Raw genomic sequence first — 18,676 nt, 5'->3', positions numbered from 1 at the left:
CAATTATAACATCTTGTAGTTCTTAACCGCAATGGATTGTGGGTATTATTAGCCGTTAGAGTGTGCACGGATCCACACTTCAAAAAATCCACCTAAAATAGTAGACCATCCGGGGACTTTTGGCATACTCTTTTCAACATGCTTTGCTTTGGGACACACTTACTCTAATCTCACATACTATTTAGGGTGGATAGTATGAACATTGGGACGCAGGGCTTGTGTCCAGCTCACGTTCTGACACATCTGTCTGTAAGACGTCTGTTAAAGATCGCTTCATCTGGAAAGCATCCGCTATGTACAAACATCTGACAGACGTCTTTAAGATGTCAGTTTTACATCTTGAAGACATCTTCTAAACATCTAAACACTCTAAATGCGTCTTGCAGATGTCAAATAGACGTCTCTGTGATGTACCTGTGCTATCAGAGTGCATTTGTTTATTAATAAGTGCATTTCTTTTTTGAATGTACATTTGTATTATTGATTTCAAGATTGCTGAGTAAAACCTTTCTTTCATTGCATTGCTTTTGTGTCGTTATTTTGGTGGTCGAAAGAACTGTGTGTGGATTTTTTTGATTTGCATTTTTTTTACATTAATGTTTGATGTCAATTTGAAGTCTTTTCATAATCAAAGAGCCCACTACATAAAAGCATTTTTGTTATTTTAATTTGATCTGCATATTTAGATAAACTTCGCAGCAACACGTACATGTTATATTCCTCTCTGCAGTGGGTCTGGAAAAGATAATTATACAACTCCTCTCTGCAGTGGGTCTGGAAACCTGACAGAAAAGGGGGTGTGTTATTGTGATTTGATCTGCATATTTAGATAAACTTCGCAGCAACACGTACATGTTATATTCCTCTCTGCAGTGGGTCTGGAAAAGATAATGCAAGTTGGTGTGTGACCTGTTATTTAGGACTTCGCCTCTATATAGGGTTTTAAGTTAACCATATTGTGCTTGAGAACATCAACAGATTTTCTCCAGATTTCATCAGGAGCAAACATTTCTTCTAGTCGAACTTTTGAAAAGGTAAGAGATTTTTGTCTGATACTGGAGAGTCACATTACTTTGCTTTCTTACGTTGTATGTGGGTTTGACTGTTTAAATAAGCCTTTTCTTAGAACGTTAAAGGGAGTGTTTATTAAAAAAAAATGAACATTGACGTGATGTGTCATTATCAAATGTCATTCAAAACCTCAACAAGAGATAATTAGGCTTGCAGTATCTTTTGGCTTTACTTTTCCAACAAATGTTGCACAATCATCATACAAACTGTTGCATGACTTTCAGAGACTTGGAATACACTCTTAACCCTTGTGCGGTCTTTGGTCATTTTTGACCGAAGAATTTTACTTTTTGAATTTTTAAAAATCGTAGCTTCATCGGAATGGTACGAAACTTGGTAAAACTTATGTCACTTGGTATGTGAACACACACAAAAATCGAGGGCTTGATTCGAAATAGAAAAGTGCTCGTAAAAAAAAACTAAAAAACAATAGTTACACTCATGGTCTTCGGTCAAAAATTACCGACCATAGGAAATGAATGGGAAATGGCCAAAAAAAAAAAAAAAACAGAAACTTTTTGTTTGTACAATCTACAAATCCTCCACGATGCAGAAAAAAATTGCACAGCGATGAAGGGGTAAAACTCTAAAACATCTAGAGTGCAAAATCAACCTTGTACCTTACATGTGCAATGACAATAAAGTTGAATCTAATCTAATCTAATCTAAATGCTCTGGTCAATTGAGTCAAATACATGTCCACTGAAGGATTTTCACGTCGGAAGGATGCATATCATCAGTCATGTTGAAAAAATGGCCAACAACTCAGGAACTGAGGAGAGGGTAGCATCTTCTGTTTCAAGTTTTTGTATTACATCACACATTAGTGTGTGAATTCATGCCAGCATTGATAAAGCACAACTCCCTCACAACTTCAGCACTCATTCATCCCTATAGAAGAGCTTTACTACCACTGAATGTCACTGTGTGGACCAAGCACTTCTCACTGTACTCCTCCTCTAGCAACACCAGAACACTGTGGATGCTTTTGGATCCAAAATGATTGACTTGGTCTCTTGAGACCAGAGTATTTATTCCCAGAAGTCTCTGTTTTGTAAATATGAGCCTTGGAAGAGGTTAAATGAGTTTATTTAGCTTTGGCTACAGTAGGTAATTCTAGTGGTGACAACAAGCATGTATGTCACTTCTGCAGGCTGCGTCATACTCTGTGAGATAAAGTGAGATAAAGATACTTTTCATAGTTTTGCCGTCTCTGAGACACTTGCATGGTATTTCTCCTGCTCTTTTTCTAGCAAAAATTCACTCATCACTAAATGAAAAACAAACAAAATAAAATTAAAGCCTTAATATATCACAGCCCCCGTCACAACAACACCATTTTTTAATAACGTCGCTACTACTTCTACAATATTCATTTCACACTTAAAACAATCATTTGGTATTCCTCTTGTACCATTGACCTCTTTTATGCTCAGAAATAAGTCTCCTGGCAGTTCTCTCCCAAGTGGTTGCACTGCTGTCAGCATTAAGTCTGAGTATGATTCAATAGGCTATAAAACACTTTTAACTGTCAGGAAATTACTTGTCTTTAAAGGTGTTGGTTTACATGTCCTTAAAATCAAACCGTAAAGTTTATTACAAGAACTGCAATTGATTAGTTATATTTTTTATTGTTATTATATAATTCTTAAATATGTTTTTTATTTATTTATTTTTCAAACTGCCTGTGTAATTTACATGAGATACAAAAAAACAACAAAATTAGAAATGAATGATGAATAAATTGAAATGATTGGACAGGCAGTTTGATTATATTTCAAATCTTTAATTAGTTTTTCTTTTTTTTTCTTTTCTTTTCTTTCTTTTTCTTTGTTAAGCCTATATGACATTTATGGTTCAGATGACAGTAAAAAAGTTTTGGCTATAAGCAACATGAACAATACTATAAAGAGTGTTCTATATACAATTTCTTGATTTTCCTACACTTTGATTTTCAATTTTCGATTTTTTAAAATTAATTTCAATTTTATTCAATTGCCAAAATATATCTGCTAAAATATGTTTCATAAACATATTTATGTAAATATATTTTTGGTCGTTTTATATATATAAATATTACGACAGCGTTTTAGTGCCACGTTAAAAAAAAAAACTAAGATTACGAGATTAAAGTCGAAATACTTCGAGAATAAAGTCGAAATACTTTGAGAATAAAGTCATAATACTACAAGAATAAATTCAAAATACTACGAGAATAAAGTCGAAATACTTAGAGAATAAAGTCGTAATACTAGAGAATAAAGTCAAAATATTACGAGAATAAAGTCGAAATACTTCGAGAATAAAGTCGAAATGTTTCGAGAATAAAGTCTAAATACTTTGAGAATAAAGTCGAAATACTTTGAGAATAAAGTCGAAATACTTTGAGAATAAAGTCGAAATACTTGAGAATAAAGTCGAAATATTACGAGAATAAAGTGGAAATACTTTGAGAATAAAGTCAAAATACTACAAGAATAAATTCAAAATACTACGAGAATAAAGTCGAAATACTTAGAGAATAAAGTCGTAATACTAGAGAATAAAGTCAAAATATTACGAGAATAAAGTCGAAATACTTCGAGAATAAAGTCGAAATGTTTCGAGAATAAAGTCTAAATACTTTAAGAAAAAGTCGAAATACTTTGAGAATAAAGTCGAAATACTTTGAGAATAAAGTCGAAATACTTGAGAATAAAGTTGAAATATTACGAGAATAAAGTGGAAATACTTTGAGAATAAAGTCGAAATACTAGAGAATAAAGTCAAAATACTTCAAGAATAAAGTCGAAATGTTTCGAGAATAAAGTCGAAATATTACAAGAATAAAGTCGAAATACTTCGAGAATAAAGTCTAAATGTTTCGAGAATAAAGTCAAAATACTTCGGAGAATGACAGAGTTGAAATGTTTCAAGAATAAAGTCGAAATATTACGAGAATAAAGTCGAAATACTTCGAGAATAAAGTCTAAATGTTTCGAGAATAAAGTCAAAATACTTCGAGAATAAAGTTGAAATGTTTCAAGAATAAAGTCGAAATATTACGAGAATAAAGTCGAAATACTTCGAGAATAAAGTCTAAATGTTTCGAGAATAAAGTCAAAATACTTTCGAGAAAGAAGTTTGAAATGTTTCAAGAATAAAGTCGAAATATTACGAGAATAAAGTCGAAATACTTCGAGAATAAAGTCGTAATACTAGAGAATAAAGTCAAAATACTTCAAGAATAAAGTCGAAATGTTTCGAGAATAAAGTCAAAATATTACGAGAATAAAGTCGAAATATTACGAGAATAAAGTTGAAATGTTTCGAGAATAAAGTTGAAATGTTTTCGATGAATAAAGTCCCCCTAATAATACGAGAATACAGTCGAATTACTTCGAGAATCAAAGTGAAAGGTTTTTCAAGAATAAAGTCGAAATTTACGAGAATAAAAGTCGAAATACTTTTCGAGAATAATCGTAATACTAGAGAATAAAAACAAAAAACACCAAAAAAAAAAACTAAAAGTTTCGAGAATAAAGTCAAAATATTACGAGAATAAAGTCAAAATATTACGAGAATAAAGTCGAAATACTTCGAGAATAAAGTCGAAATGTTTCGAGAATAAAGTCTAAATACTTTGAGAATAAAGTCGAAATACTTTGAGAATAAAGTCGAAATACTTTGAGAATAAAGTCGAAATACTTGAGAATAAAGTTGAAATATTACGAGAATAAAGTGGAAATACTTTGAGAATAAAGTGGAAATACTTTGAGAATAAAGTCGAAATACTTGAGAATAAAGTTGAAATATTACGAGAATAAAGTCGAAATATTACGAGAATAAAGTTGAAATGTTTCGAGAATAAAGTTGAAATGTTTCGAGAATAAAGTCTAAATACTACGAGAATAAAGTCGAAGTACTTCGAGAATAAAGTTGAAATGTTTCGAGAATAAAGTCGAAATACTAGAGAATAAAGTTTATAGCGAAACACAAATTATGTCTTACAATAATGTGTTTTTCGAGCACTTTAATGATCAGATCACTGTATTTATGTGAACCAATTCATTAAATTAAACTGTTTTCTTTGTAAAAATTCCAAATATGTGGAAATTTTATCTCGTAATATTACCGACTGTTATTATGTTATTTACGACTTTAATTTCTCTAAATATTTCAACTTTATTCTCTAAACATTTTGACTTTATTCTCGTAATATTTTGACTTTATTCTTGTAATATTTCAACCTTATTCTCGTAATTTTGACTTTATTCTCGAAATATTACGACTTTAATTTCGTAAACGTAGATTTTAATTTTTTTGTAACGTGGCACTAAAACGCCGTCGTTTTTTATATATATATATATATAAATATAATATATATATCATTATAGTATATTGATTATATAATAGCATTAAAATATTTGACTTGCAGAGATTACAAAGAAAAAATTACTATATACATATATTAAACATGATTCAATCATTATATAAATTTGAGTTATCCGCATCCCATAGATTTTATTTTCTTCAACTGTTTACAGCGTATTTTAAACAATATTTAAGATATATATTTTGGCCGAGGTTTTAATTGTAATTCCCTCTACAAGGTATTTCTGTCAGATTGGAAGATGTCCCAGGGCACACTGAAACATCACCGCAGGTGTCCAGAACTTCCAGCTGGCCGCACTCAGACCCACCCTTTCCTCTTCGTTGTCCCGTGGAAACATTTTCATCTTAGTGACGTTCTGCCGCCGTCCCAGAAACCCACGGGACATACATGAACATCTAACTCAGCAACATGGCGATCGCTGACTGCGTTGTGCTCGTTAGCTTCTGCCGTCCGCATCGGATCCTACTACAGTCTGGGACAGTTTCAGGACCTCCAGTGACCCAAAATTACAAAGAGCCTGTGTTACGTCCCTGGTGTCGTTTTTATTACGTCAATCATGTACGGTTTAGCAATTCTTCAACGCGGTACCCGCTTATTAAAGCGTTTTTTGTGCGCGAGTGTGACCATCAAGTTATCCGTTAACAAACCCCGAGGAATTTTTTGTTGTAGAAACGCGCTGTGTGGTTTGCGCGCTTCATTGGGCTGGTCACTGTGCTCGTAAGTTGGCGTGTTTTCACCGCGTTGACGAACCTTAAAAAAATGCTACGATGAAATCGTTTCCAGAAAAACAAAGAAACGGCATTACCGTTGATCTTCATTTTGGTTCTAAACATCATGGGGTTCTTGGTGCCATTCCTCATCATGTCGTTCTGCTCTGTTGTGGTCATTTTCAAACTGAAGAAAGAGTTGGAAATCGGAGCCCCGCTGTGTGAAGCTCCAGTGTATGTTCATTCATCGCGTGCCAATTTTGATTGTTTTCGTCCTTATGTTTGTTTCCCATCCTCACTCGGCTTTTTCCTCAAAGTACGTCATGCATGCCTATATGTCCGATTGGGGGTGGGGTGTGGGGGGGGGGGGGGGGGGGGGGGGGGGGGGGAAAACAAAAAAAAACGCGCAGGTTTTCGCGCATTAATTTCGGTTCACAGCTCTATGTGTGTGTCTCAGCTTATGGGAACCTGCGCTCTAGACTGCTTCAGTTATTATTTTGCCACCAAAACATCATGGAAATTGTGCACCTCGAGAAAACAAGTGAGGAATACGAGTCCAATTATAACAGGGTCACGCAATGACCTCAGGACACAGGAAACTTTCCTGCTGGAATAACCAGCTAAAACAAGCCTAAGCTGGCTGCTGGGTCTTACCTGGTTTTATCTGGTCTCGCCAGCCTGACCAGCATAAAGACTGACCCCTCTTAGGCTGGAATTTAGCGTTTTTTTTAATTGTCATTGTTTTTTTTATTTGATATGTTTTACTAAGGGTCGCATAATAAAACTTATATATTATTGTTTGGCACCTTTGTTAAGTTGGTCTCATAAATCACGACTGAATTGATGGAACTTTGTAAATTAGGGTTTGTTTCAAAAAAAAAAAAATGTTTACACTAGCTTTAATAAAAACCATATGCATAATTTTTTGTAAACCTATATTAGGATGAAACATATATTTTTGGTAGTAGTATATCCAGTAAAGTTTGATAAATAGTAATTAACAAATAAAAAGTAACCAACAAATGAAATTTGCGCGACATATTGCAAGTTTTTGAAAGGTAATCGTATAGATAATCTTTATATTTATATATTCATTGTCAGTCAGCTTTATACTTGCATTTGTCAAACATTGATTTTAGGCCATCTATTTATATATATACAGATAACGATATATTATTATTATATTATATCATATATATACAGAGATATATCTATTAGTAAAAATATTTGCTTCATTAAAAACTTATTTTAACTCAAGTCTTTACAAAAATTAGACTAAGTAAGTATGAAACTGTTAGGACTGGTTTAGTGGTTTATATACAAATTAAATTATAAAAAATAAAATATAATATAAAATGTTCAACCAGATAGGTAGGTTGTTTTACGCATTAGTTTAACATTTGCCAGTTTTTGGAATTGTGGCATCTATTTATGAATGTAAATATTCATATGCTTTATACTTTTTTTTAGATGTTTACAAACAAAAATAAGGAAAAAATAAATCAAAAGGGCAATCAGAAGAATAATATGTTTATATCTAGACAACAGGTTTGCTTTATAATTACTGCCCAAAAATATTTATATACTGTTGTGGTTATGCTCAGAGATTATCTTAGCATAAACTGCTTGAAAAAAAAGTCAAATGTATACTGTCATTCGGGTATATTTCCATTAATGTTTAAAAGCCCAACTGATATGTTTCGGTGTGTACTTCACGGCTCAAGTCAGGGAGGTAGAAGCGTATTGTGTTAGATGTGTTGAAAAGATTTTTTAAACCCCACTCGTAACTGTGTTTTAACTAAAACAATAGGATTGGGTAGAAATATGGTTAGAGGATGACATTTTTTTTGGGGGGGGGGGGATGGGAAACAAAATTACTATTAATCACGTGACTGGGACGGAGTGGGTGGGACCGATCGTAATAACACTATGATACCCACATTTATACACAAATATACTTTATAAATAAACAATAAACTGAATATTTTAATTTTGAACTCAATTCTAGTTGCCCTGTCTCTTTATGCTCTCCTTCTGTTTGCTTTTTTTTTTCTAATAGCAAATAAACAAATGTTTTACATTAAATGTACAATCATGAAGGGCAATGAAGAATAAAAAAAAAAAATACATTAAAATAAAGTAAAAATAATAATAAAAAGCATTTATAGAAAAGTAAGATCACACAATGAATAGAAACACCAAACAATAAAACTTCATTAGAAACAGTAGATATATTTCCAATTTCAAAGATAAACAAAACAATAAACCAAAAATTTTAAGATCACTATATGTAGTGAGGAAAGGATGGAGAAGGGTTTTCAGAATCTGCATTTACAGTGCAATTGACAGATTAGCAATGCAAAAAGTGTTACACAAAGGGACACTCTTTCGTTAGAGCACTTTATGCTTCCTGCTGCTGACCAACTAATTATGGAGATGGCCAGATTTCATTTTCCAAGAAGGACTGATGCACCTGCACACAGTGCCAAGCTTCCACAGTACCTGGTTTAAGAACCATGGATCCCTGTTCTAATGGCCAGCAAACTCGCCTGATCTGAACCCCATAGAAAAATCTGTGGCGGTATTGTGAAGAGGGAAGATGCGATATGCCAGACCCAAGAATGCAGAAGAGCTGAAGTCCACATCAGAGCAACCGGGCTTCATAACACTGAGCAGTGCCACAGGACTGATCGACTCCATGCCACGCCGCATTGCTGAGTAATTCCGGCAAAAGGAGCCCCAGATAAGTATTGAGTGCGGTACATGATCATACTTTTTCATGCTCATACTTTTCAGCTGGCCAAGATTCTAAAACCTTTCTTTGTATTGGTCTTAAGTAAATTAAAATTTTCTGTGATATGGGGATTTGGGATTTTCCTTAGTTGTCCGTATAATCGTCAAAATGAAAAGAAATAAACACTTTGAAATATATCAGTTCTGTGTTGTAATGAATGAATATAATATACAAGTTTCACTTTTTGAATGGAATTAGTGAAATAAATCAACTTTTTGATGATATTCTAATTATATGACCAGCACCTGTACATGACATTTTCTCAGACTGCCAGCAGCAAACTTAAATACTTTTGTTTCCACTAAATCAACAGAACTGAACTGATTCAATGAAATATACAGTAAGGACCAAAAAAAAGAAGAAGACGTAAAATGCCGCATGGATGCTCACTACATGTTGCGCTCAAACGAATCGGTTCATTTGAACGAACTGTTCGAACAAACAGGTTTGTTGAAATGCCTGGACGAATACGGTAACAAAACCGAAACACACACAGAGAGAATTTATCTGCTCTATCGAGCCACCAAACGAAGTGTGATCAAGCTCCGTCTCGATATATAATGCATTGCATTTATATATGAAGTAAGAACATATAATGCGCTTTTATTTTTGAAGGATACGATGTTAATCTGATATGAGGCTTCTTGCACTGGTAGAGGAACATATCTCAGTTCTTTGATCTAGTTGAGCACGAAAAACGGTAAGTGTTTCTGATTTGAGTTGATGAGTTTACAATGTTGATCTTGTGTGTGTATTGGTTTGACTTCTCTTTTGAAAGTTAACACGTAATGTCCCTGTTTTACATTTTTCCATTGCAATAAAAAGGTCAGTGATTAATCTTCGTGCTGGATGGGAATGTATGATTTCGTGAAGGCTATCTACTAATATTGAATTTTAGCTCTGGCACATTTTAATAATTTCAAGAAAAGTATTTAAATAAGGCAGACTATACTGCGTTATATAATGCAGAATCTACAAAGAGATCTACAGAGAGAGAGAGAGATAGAGAGAGAGAAAAAAAACTGGTTTTACAACTTGGCTGGAAACCACAATGAGGAAATTTGAAACTGTGCATCGCTTTAGAAAAGAAATACAGGTGCCAAAATATTGACAATAATTCAGGACTGTTTGACTGGTATATGCAACACTTACTTGGAATCAGCGTGTGTAATCGGCGCTGTATAGAAATGAGTGAATTTATTATAGACTATTGCATGTTAGGACAATCATATCAAGAATACATTTCCCATAATGCTTTGCTAGAGAGACGGCGCTGTATAGAAATGAGTGAATTTATTATAGACTATTGCATGTTAGGACAAGATACAACACAATATGATAGCACAGCTGTTTATTATACAACAAAAATGTCCTTAAAATCAAACAGTAAAGTTTATTACAAGAACTGCAATTGATTAGTTATATTTTTTATTGTTATTATATATTTCTTAAATATATTTTGCCAGTGCCTGGTTGTATTTTTTATTTATTATTAATCAAACTGCCTATATAATTTACATGAGATTCAATTAGACAACATTTTTTAAATGAGTGGTGAATGAGTTTGGAAGTTGATGGGACAGGCAGTTTTGGATTGTATTTCACACAGTGCTTAGTATCCAGTACATGGTTTAAGAACCATGGTATCCCGTCTAATTGGCCAGCAAACTAGCCTGATCTGAACCCATAGGAAAATCTGTGGGGTCTTGTGAAGGGAAGAGCCCAGATGCGATATGCCAGACCCAAGAATGCAGAAGAGATGAAGGCCACTTATCGAGCAAGCTGGGCTCTCAGTAACCTGAGCAAGTGACAAACAGGACTGATCGACTCCATGCCACGCCGCTGCGCAGTAATTCAGGCAACAGGAACAACCAAGCTAAAGAGTGGTGCGTGGACAGCTCATATTTTCATGCTAATACTTTTCGTGGCAAAATGATTACTAAAATCTTTCTTTGTATTGTCTTAAGTAATAAAGATTATGTAATTTTCGTGATCTGAATTTGGGATTTAAATTAGTGTCCGTTATAATCGCTCCATTTGCGTAAGATATAAACATTTGAAATATATCACTCTGTGTGTCAAGGAATTGAATATCAAATAAAGTTTCACTTTTTGAATGGCATTTTGAATTGATAGTCTACTTATTAATGACTATCACGAACCTGAAAGATGGACATTGGTTCTCAGAGCTGCTCACGCTAGCTACAGCAAACTCTAAATACTTTGTTTCCACTAAATCACAAACTGAAACGGATTCAAGAATATACAGTAAGGACCAAACAAAACAAAGGAGGACGTAAAAGCGCATGGTGCTCAATACATGATATGCGCTAAACGAATCGGTTTCATTTGACGAACTGTTCGAACCATGAAAGGTGTGTTGAAATGCGCTGGGGCGAATGGCGGTAACAAAACCGAAACACACAAAGAGAATGTTATCGCTCTATCAGAGCCACCAAACGAAGGGGTGATCAAGCTCCCCGTCTCGATATATCATGGCATTGCAATTTTTATATAGGAAGTAAGAAATTCTAATGCGCTTTATTTGAGGATACAGTGTATCTGATATGAGCCTTCTTGCACTGGTTAGAGGAAAAATATTAGTTCTGTGATCTAGTTAGCACGAGGAAACGGTAAGTGTTTCTGATTTGAGTTGATGAGTTTACAATGTTTATCTTGTGTGTGATTGGTTTGACGTGCTCTTGTGAAACGTTCACAACGTAATGTCCTGTTTTCATTTTTTCCGATTCTGCAATCAAAAAAGGTCATCGTGTTAGGCTTAGTCTAAGTAATTATATGATTTAGCTCGAAAAGTATTTAAATAACAAAGAAAAAACATCTAAATAAAACACACAATCTACAAAGAGATCTACAGAGAGAGAGAGAGATAGAGAGAGAGAAAAAAAAGATATATATACAAATAAAAAAAACTGGTTTTACAACTTGGCTGGAAACCACAATGAGGAAATTTGAAACTGTGCATCGCTTTAGAAAAGAAATACAGGTGCAAAGATTAAATAATTCAGACTGTTTGCTTGATATGCACACTTACTGACATCAGCGTGTAATATCTATATATCTATCTGTCTTACAAATGTAAGTTAATATGGCTAACACATTCATATCAAGAATACATTTCCCATAATGCTTTGCTAGAGAGACGGCGCTGTATAGAAATGAGTGAATTTATTATAGACTATTGCATGTTAGGAAGAAAAGATACAATCACCATATGGGCATTAGACACAGCTGTTTATATACAACAAAAATGTCGCCTTAAAAGTCAAACAGCTAACGTTTATTACAAGAACTGAATGATTAGTTATATTTTTTATTGTTTATATATTTAATTTACATGAGATTCAATTAGACAACATTTTTTAAATGAGGGATGAATGAGTTGAAATGACTTTACACACATTTATTACATGAGATTCAATTAGACAACATTTTTTAAATGAGGGATGAATGAGTTGAAATGATTGGACAGACAGTTTGATTGTATTTCAAATCTTTAATTAGTTTTTCTTTTCTTTTCTTTCTTTTTTCTTATTTAAGCCTATATGACATTTATGGTTCAGATGACTAGTAGAAAGTTTGGCTAGTATTTTGTTTCAATTTTAAATTACCAAAATATATTTGCTTAAATATAATTTAAAAACACAAAAATATAAATATACTTAAATACATTTTATAAACACAAATATTAAAACATATCTTTAGTCTAATATTGCTACAAAATATGTGTTATAAACATAGTAAAATATTTGGTCATTGTTAATTTAATATAAGACGGCGCTTTCGTGCCACGTTAAAAAAAAAAAATAAAAAAAACAAGAGTTTCAGAAGTATTCCTCGTCTATAACTTTCGAGAAAAAGTCGAAATAATGTGAGAATAGGAGTACTACTAGAGAATAACGTCGTGTAATACTTTGCGAATAAAGTCAAATACTTTGAGATAAAGTGAACTACTGTGAGTAAGTCGTAATGATAGAGCATAACGTGTCATACCTTTGGCGAATAAAGTCGTAATACTTTGAGAATAAAGTCTCGTTTTTTAAACTAGAGAATAGAAAGTCGTAATCTACTTTGAGATAAGTCGTAATAATTGAGCGAGATAAAGTCGTAATACTTTGAGAATAAAGTCATAATACCTTGAAATAAAGTCGGAAATACTTTTGAGGAATAAAGTCGTTCTAATACTAGAAATTAAAGTGTAATAATCCGAGACTAAAGAATAAACTTGAGAATAAAGTCGACATAAGACATACTTAATAGAGCAATAAAGTCTTAATACTCGAGAATACTGGAATACTAGAGAATAAAGTATAATACTTTCATAATACTTCTTTGAGAATTAAAGTCGAAATACTTTGAGATAAAAGTCTTTCATACTAGAGAATAAAGTCATATAATCGACATTGAGTAATAAACTCATTGTTGAAATACTTTGAGATAAAGTCCGTAATACTACCTAAGAATCAAAGTTCGAACTACATTCCGAGAATAAATTCATAATACTTTGAGAATAAAGTCGTAATACTCGTTTGAGAATAAGTTCGTAATTCACTTTGAGAATAAAGTCGAATACTTGAGAATAAAGTCGTAAAAAATACTTCGAGAAATAAAGTCGTAATACTTTGAGAATAATAAAGTCGGAACGATCAAGTCGTAATACTTCGAAAAACAGAGAATAAAGTCGTAATACTTTGAGAATAAAGTCGTAATACTTCGAGAATAAAGTCGTAATACTTTGAGAATAAAGTCGTAATACTTCGAGAATAAAGTCGAAATACTTTGAGAATAAAGTCTAAACTTACTACTTTGAATACTTCGAATAAAGTCGTAATACTTCGAGAATAAAGTCCGCTAATACTTTGAGAAATCAAGTCGTAATACTTTGGGATAAAAGTCGTAAAGTTTGAGAAATAAGTCGTAATACTTTGAGAATAAAGTCGCGTAAACTAAGATAAAGTCGAAATACTTCGAGGAGAATAAAGTCGGAATAAATACTTCGTAATACTTTGAGAATAAAGTCGTAATACTTTGAGAATATAATTCGAAAAAAAACTAGAAAAAATTAGAAAAAATAAGACAAAAAAATTAGAAAAAAAACGAGAATAAAGTCGAAATACTTTGGCGTAAATAACTTCAAGAATAAAGTCGAAATACTTAAAGATACGAGAAATCTAAAGTCGAAATGTTTTGAGAATTTAAATCATAGAAATGAAAGTTATATTATTTTGAGAGTAGGCTATTATTGCGCATGTAAATGTCCCGGATTGAGAGCACCGGGAGAAGTTGCAGGCCACCGGGATTGATTTGAATATTGTTGCGTCCGCGTGGTCGCAGCATCTTACTGGGATGAGGAAGAGTCAACATTAAGGACTCACGGAAACAGCTTAATATCAAGAATATGATATTTATTAACAGACTGAACAGGAACAACTTTTTATCGTAATATCAGCTCACACACCCAATCAACATTCCTTTGGGGGACGCTGTAGCTCTCTTATTTAGCGCTTTTTTTAATACACTACAAATATATGTGGGATTATTTGCAAAAATCATACCATGTGTCATACTCGCGGGGACAGTATGCTTGGAAATAATATTTCATGTCTTCCATTGCATTCGTTATTTGTAGTGCGCCAGCCACCCAATAGCAATAAGCTTTGTGCTTTTGGTAGACCTACTTTTAATATGTCTCATCTTTCAAAATCAGGTTTATAGCGAAACACAAATTATGTCTTACAATAATGTGTTTTTCGAGCTCTTTAATGATCAGATCGCTGTATTTATGTGAACCAATTCATTAAACTGTTTTCTTTGTAAAAATTTCAAATATGTGAGAATTTATTCTCGTAATATTTCGACTTTATTCTCATAATATTTCAACTTTATTCTCGTAGTATTACGACTTTATTCTCGTAGTATTACGACTTTATTCTCGTAATATTTCGACTTTATTCTCGTAGTATTTCGACTTTATTCTCATAATATTTCGACTTTATTCTCGTAGTATTTCGACTTTATTCTTGTAATATTTCAACTTTATTCTCGTAGTAGGCCTATTATGACCTTATTTTTGAAACATTTCGACTTTATTCTCGTAATATTATGACTTTAATCTCGTAATCTTAGTTTTTTTTTAACGTGGCACTAAAACGCCGTCGTAATATATATATATTTATATATAATATATATATATCTATATATATATATATATATTATAGCTATATATCATATAATATATATATAATAGCATTAATTATTTTGATCTAGAATATGATTACAAAAAAATTACGATATATATATATATATATATATATATATATATATATATAATTAAACATTATTAAATCATTATAAAATTGAGTTATCACATCCAAATAGATTTTATTTTGCTTCACTGTTTACAGCGTATATTTAACAATAATTTAAGATATATATTTTGGCCAGGTTTTAATTTTAATTTCCTCTACTATTTCTGTCAGATTGAAGATGTCCAACTGCACACTGAACATCACCGCAGGGGTCCAGAACTTCCAGCTGGCCGCACTCATACCCACCTTCCTCTTCGGTGTCCCTGGAAACATTTTCGTTTTAGTGATGTTCTGCCGCCGTCCCAGAACCCACTGGACCTACATGAACATCTACATCAGCAACATGGCGATCGCCGACTGCGTCGTGCTCGTGCTTCTGCCCGTCCGCATCGCGTCCTACATCTGGGACAGTTCAGGACTCAGTGACCAAAAGTACAAAGAGCTGTGTTACGTCCTTGTGTCGGTTTATTACGTCAACATGTACGTCAGCATCTTCACGGTAACCGCTATAAGCGTTGTGCGCTATGTGACCATCAAGTATCCGTTAAAAGCCCGGGAAATTTTATGTTGTAGAAACGCGCTGGTGGTTTGCGCGCTCATTTGGCTGGTCACGTGCTCGTTAAGCGCCACGTTCCACCGTGTAGACGAACCGGAAAAAAATGCTACGATCAAGTGTTTTCAGAAAAACAAAGAAAAGGAATTACCGTTGATCTTCATTTTGGTTCTAAACATCATGGGGTTCTTGGTGCCATTCCTCATCATGTCGTTCTGCTCTGTTGTGGTCATTTTTAAACTGAAGAAACAGTTGGAAATCGGAGCCCGCTGTGAGAAGCTCCAGTGTATGTTCATCATCGCTGCCAATTTGATTGTTTTCGTCATATGTTTTTTTCCCATCCACTTCGGCTTTTTCCTCAAGTACGTCATGCAGGCTAATAATTACGATTGTGACGCGCAGTTTTTCGCGCATAATTTCGTTCACAGCGCGATGTGTGTGTCCAGCATGAACTGCGCTCTAGACTGCTTCAGTTATTATTTTGCCACCAAAACATCGTGGAAATTGTGCACCTCGAAAAACACAAGTGAGGAATATGAGTGCAATTATAAAAGGGCCACACAATGACCTCGGGACACAGGAAACTTTCCTGCTGGAATAACAAGCTAAAACAAGCCTAAGCTGGTTGGCTGGTCTTACCTGGTTTTATCTGGTCTCCCAGCCTGACCAGCTAAAGAAGTGACCCTCTTAGGCTGGATTTAGCTGTTTTTTTAATTGTTTGTTTTTTTATTTGATATGTTTTCATAAGGGCCGCATAATAAAACATATATTTATTTCATTTTGGCAACTTTGTAAGTGGTCTCATAAAACACTGAATTTATGGAACATTAAATTAGGGTTTGTTAAAAAAAAGTGTAACCTGATGAGGAGAGGAGTAACGTGAGCTGTTTTTGACTCATTGAAGAGAACCCTCGCTGCAGCATTCTGGATTAGTTGCAGAGGCTTGATAGTACATGCAGGAAGGCCCGCCAGGAAAGCATTACAATAGTCCAGTCTGGAGAGAACAAGAGCTTGGACAAGAAGTTGGGTGGCTTTGCTCTGACAGGAAGGGTCTAATCTTCCTAATGTTGTATAAGGCAAATCTGCAGGACCGGGTCGTTGTAGCAATGTTGTCTGTGAAGCTTAACTGATGATCCATCACAACTCCTAGGTTTCGTGGCTGTCCTGGAAGGAGTTATGGTTGACGAACCCAGCTGTATAGAGTAGTTGTGATGAAACGATGGGTTAGCTGGAACCACCAGCAGTTCAGTCTTACTAAGGTTGAGCTGAAGGTGATGGTCATTCATCCAGCTAGAAATGTCACTCAGACAGGCTGAAATGCGAGCTGAAATGCCCCGTCGGGTCATCTGGTTGGAATGAGAAGTAGAGTTGAGTGTCATCAGCGTAGCAGTGATAGGAAAAGCCATGCTTCTGAATGACAGATCCTAATGACATCATGTAGATGGAGAAGAGAAGTGGTCTAAGTACTGAGCCTTGGGGAACCCCAGTAGCAAGAAGTTGTGACTTAGAAACTTCACCTCTCCAAGACACCCTGAAGGATTTATCAGAAAAGTAGGACTTAAACCACAGGAGTGAGGTTGCCCATCTTTCTGAGGGTTGACAGGAGAATCTGGTGATTAACGGTGTCAAAAGCAGCAGACAGGTCCAGCAAGATGAGTACTGAGGATTTTGAAGCTGCTCTTGCCAGTCGCAGGGCTTCAGTAACCGAGAGCAGGGCAGTCTCAGTCTGAGTGCTGCATTTGAAGCCATGATTGTCCATTGCTGTCCAGGAGGTTGTTCTGTACAAGAAACATAGAGAGCTGGTTGAACACAACTCACTCAAGTGCCTTTGCAATGAATGGAAGAAGGGATTTGAAGCCAGATTGAGGATAGTTTTCTGTAGTTTTCTAGAAGTGCTGGATTTAGAGATGGTTTCTTCAGCAGAGGGCTTACCCGAGCCTGCTCAAATACATATGCATATTTTTGTGTAAACATATTTTAGTATAAAATATATTTTTTTTATTATATATCCAGTAAAGTTTGATAATAGTATTAACAAATACAAAGTAACCAACAACTGAAATTTGCGCTACATATGCAGTTTTTTAAATAATTTTATAATAATCTTTATATTTATATATTTCATTGTCAGTCAGCTTTATACTTGCTTTTGTCAAACATTGATTTTAGCAATATATATATTAGTAAATATTGTTCATTAAAAAACTTTTTTAACTCAAGTATTTACAAAAATTAAACTAAGTATTAAACTGTAAGACTGGTTTCAGTGGTTTATATACATTAAATATAAAAATAAAATATAAATATAAAATGTCAACATAGACATAGTTAATCATAAGCAACATTAACAATTTTCAGTAATTGTAAATATTCATATAAATATAAATACAAATACATATACACTTATAATATTATAACAACAAAAAAAACATAAGGAACAAATTAATAAAAAAGGAAAATCAAGAAGAAAAAAATGTTTAAATCTAGACAAAATGTTTGCTTATAATTACTGCCCAAAAAATGTTTATAATGTTGTATTATGCTAAGATTTTATTTTGCATAAACTGCTTGAAAAAAGTCAAACTTATACTGTAATTCAGGGTATTTTTACATTAATGTTTTAAAAGACCTACTGATATGTTTCTGTGTGTACTTCAAGATCAGTCAGGGATGTAGAGAAATGAAATCTGATCAAAGTCTGTGCTGTGTTTTGTATCTGAATGCCATCTACTGGTCAAACAGAGTCATAACTTCTGTCTTCTGTATTTATAAGCGCATGACTCCAGTAATGCCAGTATTCGATCATGCTGCACCATCAATCCTGTGGAGAAATAAATCATCTACCTAAGA

The 18,676-nt window shown here is 33.8% G+C and overlaps 1 protein-coding gene and 1 pseudogene across 2 annotated transcripts; both read left to right on the top strand.

Moving 5' to 3' along the window:
* The first annotated feature begins 798 nt into the window (after positions 1 to 798).
* LOC109066353 (G-protein coupled receptor 55-like) lies at positions 799 to 16,885 on the top strand. Of its 2 annotated transcripts, none has more exons than XM_019083378.2 (2): positions 799 to 1,034; positions 15,445 to 16,885. In XM_019083378.2, the coding sequence occupies exon 2, from the start codon at positions 15,452 to 15,454 to the stop codon at positions 16,391 to 16,393; it is 942 nt and encodes a 313-aa protein (XP_018938923.2). In that variant the 5' UTR covers positions 799 to 1,034; positions 15,445 to 15,451; the 3' UTR covers positions 16,394 to 16,885. The 2 variants fall into 2 exon arrangements, with proteins under 2 accessions (XP_018938923.2, XP_042567565.1); XM_042711631.1 differs by lacking the exon at positions 799 to 1,034 and adding an exon at positions 9,304 to 9,647.
* On the top strand, positions 5,855 to 6,813 carry LOC122134948 (annotated as a pseudogene).
* Positions 16,886 to 18,676: the final 1,791 nt, after the last annotated feature.

This window comes from Cyprinus carpio, chromosome A22 (genome assembly GCF_018340385.1).
Source record: "Cyprinus carpio isolate SPL01 chromosome A22, ASM1834038v1, whole genome shotgun sequence".
Classification (NCBI taxonomy): domain Eukaryota; kingdom Metazoa; phylum Chordata; class Actinopteri; order Cypriniformes; family Cyprinidae; genus Cyprinus; species Cyprinus carpio.
This window is presented reverse-complemented; position numbering and strand designations above follow the sequence as displayed.